Here is a 5,515-nt window from a genome sequence, read left to right on the forward strand (position 1 = left end):
TCTGTATTTACAGTTACCAGTTAAGGAGTTGTATAAAATGCATCTTATTAAAAAAATGTTATACATGGACCGCCTGATTGAGAAGACAGATCTCGAAATTGAAATTCTCAAACAAAAGCTAGAGGTGAGTGTATAGTTACAGGTGAATTGTATGAATTATTGAATGAATTGTGAAACCTAACAATTGCTTTTGTATTTGTAGGAAATGAAGAAACCCAAATAAAGTATGATTTGCATTTATTCCGTTTCTGTCTTTCATCGGTGGTGATGGTGGTGGTTGTAGATTAATCCCAGAAGACATTACGGCATATCCAATCTCTGACTGCCCTTCCATCCTGGTTATCTGCAGGGTGGATGGGGTCGTCCTCAGGGTCTTGTATTTGTAGGGCAGGGTGTTGCTCCCCTCTAATAATTGCAATATTGTGGCGAACAACACATGCCACAATAATGTCACAGGCCCTCTCAGGTGTTACCCTGAGGTGACGTAGGCAATGAAAACGTGCTTTCAACAGGCCTATGGTCATTTCCACCCGGGCTCTTGTTCTGCAGTGTGCCACATTAAAGCGCTGCTGGGGGCCTGCTGCAGGTTCTGGGTAAGGGGTCATCAGTGTGGGCTGGCATGGGTAACCCCTATCTCCCAGCAGAAAGCCATCAATCTCTCCTATAAGAAAGTTCACATCACTTTAGTGCTGCATAGAAGTGCTCCTGTAAGTGTGTAGTGCATGCATTGAAATAAGTGTATAGGGCATACATGTACTTACCACATTGCAGCCTGTTACTTAGGGTTGACTCACGATATATTCGTGAGTCATGAACAGAGCCGGGCCACTTGGCCTCCACGTTCGTATGCATATATGCATATGTATATGTGCAGCATTACATATGATCTTGGCGGTGCAGAAAATGATACATGTCAGGTGCAGTATTGTGATGTAGTCTTTGACCATTAGAAAGAATAGTCAGTGTACCTGCACATTAATACTGTGGATGGACCTCCTGTTGACATAGTCCCCTTCATTTTCAGAAGGTGCATTGATGGGAATATGTGTTCCATCAATGCATCCAACCACATTTGGAAATCCTGAAGGGGATTCTAATTATTAGTTTATTTCCAGAGGTCACAGCAAGATGTTATTAACTGATCATCATTTGTCAGATTAGCCTTACTGAAACGAATTCAATACCACTAACCGGCAATCCTGTGAAACTCCTCTTTAATGGCTCTGAGGGGTTTGTGCCCAGGAAACACAACAAAAAATAACAGAAAGCGCTTGAGGGTGAGGCACACTTTCCGAACTATTCTACATACAGTGGCCTTACTAATGTGCTCTGCATCCCCGATGTTATAAAGAAAACTGCCATTTGAAAAAATCAACTTGTGGCCTCAATATCCTCTCCCGACGTAAATGCAATTCCCTGCGAATTAATACAGCGTCCTCCTCTACAGGATCCTCTATGAATGGACACGCCATTTTGGTCTCTGCATGACGGAAACGTGTGCAATCTATGAATGTACTGAAAGATTAAATGAGGTATTAAACACCTTTCACTTTAAAAAGGGGCGGAGACCCGGAGGAAACTCTGAGTTTCCCGAACAAAACCTGCTCCCCGGCAGGTTAGGTTGACAGAGTAAGTTGCCGTAGTAACTGACTCTGAGTTTAGATTACCTCTCTTTGTGAAACGGGTTTAACTTACCCCGCTTCACGGGTTTAAGTTACCTCCGTTTCTGAAACCGAAAACTCCGAGTTGCCCTCATTTCGGGGTTAACAAACTCTGAGTTTCGACAAAACCGTCTTCTTGAAATAGGCCCCTGATCTCCGGCTGCAAATGCGTCATGACTTCCTTATCTTCATCAACAGATGCAGGGGGGTTGGAGGGTACTCCCAGGGACCACGTGGGGACCGGAAACCGGAAGAATGAAGCTGATTGGATGGGCGGGACTAAGGACCGGAAGAACGATTCTGATTGGCTGAGAGGGACTAAGGGGGCGTGGCCACCAGTCAACTTATGTTTGATGAAAGGTGGTACCTTTCTTGTGTGTATCATCCTTTCATATATTTGCAGAATGGACACTGCAAAGTTCCATGTCAGCATTAGACAAAATGGGGGGGACTTGAAATACATCTCACCACATGTTGCAATAGCTGTCTCTGAATTACTGGTGGCAAGTCCCAAGAAAAGGCCATACTGCTGGGTTCATCGCCATCATGCCTATAAGGAACATTCACTTTACCAATTACCATTTTTGTTTACCCTCAAGTTATGAAAACAGACCATGCAAATTTGATCTATAACAGTAATATAAACTACTCCCCCCCCCATCCTAAAAAGGCCCACCCAGAGCATCCCTGCAGATGGAGAATATTTTGTACAAATCCCTGTATGAAATTACACCATTGTTTCTATTGTTCTGGTGAACGTACCCATCCACAGCTTTATAGAGAAATAGAGAAGAGGTGTAGTGTCAAGTTGTTCTTGAAGAGAGAAAGTGTAAAGCATGTGTTTCCCATTGTTGGTGATCATCTGGAGCATTTTGTTTGTGTAGCCAACAGAGACAGGATCCTCTGGCCACTGCCACCGTGAATGTAGAACTTTCTACACAATATCTAACCATTATAGGCACTGAGCAATAAATTAACTTCACATGCGTCTCCCTCAGTTGTTAATCTAAAAAAAATAAAAAGGAAAACATTACAAGACTCCATTTTTTGCAGTTTTATACAAGTCATCCTCCAGTTAGTCTTCATTTCTGGATCCTCAGACCTTTAGTAATCTAGATTTAGACATGAAATTCTCTCCATTGTCAACAGGACACCATTCTTTAACGTGAAGTTACATACTCATAGTTTGATGTCATTAAATCCTGGTATTGCTTCCACTGTCAATAAAACCTGCTGATATTTTGAATATGATCTTAATTTAAGTAAAACAGGCCTTTCAGGCCGTTCATTACTGACGACTGGCAGCTGATGTTTGTCTGACAACTAAGAAATCTGTGTCAAAGACCAGTGTCCTCTAAACATTAGTGAACTTTACCAAGCCAAATATGAAAACAGTCAACCTGTTAATGCTACCAGGATGACGTGTCTGCCAGGTAAGTGAGTGTAGTGTGTGTGTGTCACTCTGTCACGCAAGGTAAACACTGTTTATACTTATAATGATTGGCTTTCACAATCCAGTGAATGCTGATACAGCTGTGTGCCGCTTGAAGTCAGTGTGCTGCCTTAATCTGAAACGCACCTCATGACAATGTACCATCAATATCATCAACACCGGCACAGCGAGGCCCTGCTGTGGCTTCCATGGGTACACCATTAATCACATTTGTAGTTATATATTTATTTGTATGTAATTAAATGCTTTATAAATGTCCTGTAATGCTTTATTTTCAGGCTTCTGGACAAAGATGCAGAAGATGTGGGAAAATCTCAGAACGCTACTACAGCTGTCAAAAAAAAAAACTCAACTGGGCTAGGTTTCTAGGTCGAAACCTTAATCCAAACCTCTCATCCAAGAGGCTTCAACTAATGAAGCCTCTTGGATGAGAGTTGAAATTTCTTCAACCTAGAAACCTAGTCCAGTTGATTTTTTTCAGCTTACTATGACCTGGATGACTGAGAATCTGCATGGACATACTACAGATGCCATTGTGGAGGTTCCATGATATCTGTCTGCTCCTCTTCTGGACAGATCACAGGACCCCTTAGGTTACTGGACAACACACAAATCCCTGTACCCATACTTGCTCAACCTGGCCAAACAGTTCCTGGCGACACCAGCATCTTCTGTGCCATGTGAAAGGGAGTTCTTCCATGATTATGAGAAAAAAATAGCACTGTTACTCAGTGGACTACAGTTCCATCATCCAATAAATACAACACTGACATGGATGGCGAGCAACCCAGATGACAGCTCCAAGGGGAACTGAACCACAGACAGACAGGCATCAACATGCAAATGTAAATCACATATGTACAGAATTGCTACAATGAGCTGACTTCATTAACAAGGATCAAAGGACAAAATGGACTCTGGATCATTCAAACTCTGGTGCACAACTACTCACTGACTCCAGTAGAAAATACAGCTGTGCCACTAATATAACAGTCTAGATATACAATCATTTACATGGGGTTTGAGCATTACCTATTTGCTCTGTTCTGGACATAAACATCAATTTTAAGTCATCCTGAGCTATTCCAAGTAAATAAACTAGTCAGTCATAATTTTATCCATCACAGTACCTTTCTGCTGCCTGAAGGGCCAGAGGTTGTAGTCTGTGTCTCACTGGACAGGGCAGGAACACCTGTTTACTCCCATAATAGTAAAAATATTAAAAATAATAATGTTTTATTATTTGTATATTATTGACAAAAATCTGATTTTTAAATATATTAGTGAAAGCTGTAGATAGCGTAGTTGTGTACATTTTTCTTTGCTTTTATATACTGCACTCTAAATGTACTGTACAATTTGCAATGTAAATAAAGAAAGTACAGGTAAATAGGAATATGTTAGGGACAGCTCCCCCCTAATGGCCGACAGACAGATAACACTTTAAACTGTTTACATTAGTGGTTGAATCTAAGTACAATCAATGAGTTGCTGTACCTAGGTGCAATTTTCAGGTACTTATACCTAGTGATGGTCCTCTGACACCAGAGGCTCCGACACATGCGCAGTAGCTCATGAAGCAATTGTATTGAACCACTCACTGTGCTGAGGCATGTTTTGGTCACATGACTAGTGACGTTTGAAGCACTTGAGTGATGTTTGAAGCAGTTGAGTGCCTCGGACATCATGCAAATCAGCTGATTGGTTCGGTTTGTCAGGTGAATCACTTTGCAGGATAGAGTGTGTTCAGGGATAGGATATCCCTATTTAGTGGCGTTCATTTGAATTTTTCTTTGCAGAGTGTAGTTGCAATTTTTATAATAGCACCCTTTAAGTTCCTTAGCTGATGCTTTCAAGTCATGGTATGCAGTCATTTGTGTGGTTGTGACCCCAGACCGTTTATTGCATGGTCGTAAACCTTTGTATGCCCTTGTGGTTGCCAAACCAGATGTGACCTAGGACCAAAGGGCCGGTATCCTGTTGTAAATTGTATCCCGTTTCCTTTATCTGTTTGAGCATCTGTCTTCTTTGTTGTATGCTATACAAGTATAAGAAGGACAGTCACATTCTGTTCACTGAGCTTCCCTGCAACAGAATGGTTTAGTCACTCTGTTTAGAGAACACTCCTTCCTGCAGGCATAAATATGTAATAACTTTTATGTTTTATGTTAAGTATTTATTTTACACTCACTGAGCTTGTTGCCGTTAGTTGCTTTGAGAGTTAGTAATGTTGTAGCAGATTGTGTATTTAGTGGAGAATCACTGTAGATATAGAAATAAATCAATAGATAGCTAGATAGCAAGTTACATAGAGAAATTAGTTACATAATTAGATAACACTAGATAGATATAGTTACATAGATAGTCCTAAATAATGTTATAGATAAGTCATATGTTATAC

At 41.0% G+C, this 5,515-nt stretch overlaps 1 protein-coding gene across 1 annotated transcript; it reads right to left on the reverse strand.

The window, feature by feature from the left end:
• Positions 1-220: 220 nt before the first annotated feature.
• On the reverse strand, positions 221-1,363 carry LOC109967978 (putative nuclease HARBI1; the record flags this gene model as incomplete). Its single annotated transcript, XM_020613933.1, has 4 exons — positions 221-661; positions 762-865; positions 961-1,081; positions 1,192-1,363. Coding segments are annotated over 4 exons (774 nt in total), but the record flags the coding sequence as incomplete, so codon positions are not given.
• Positions 1,364-5,515: the final 4,152 nt, after the last annotated feature.

The sequence above is a fragment of the Monopterus albus genome, unplaced genomic scaffold (genome assembly GCF_001952655.1).
Source record: "Monopterus albus unplaced genomic scaffold, M_albus_1.0 scaffold140.1, whole genome shotgun sequence".
In the NCBI taxonomy this organism is placed as follows: Eukaryota; Metazoa; Chordata; class Actinopteri; order Synbranchiformes; family Synbranchidae; genus Monopterus; species Monopterus albus.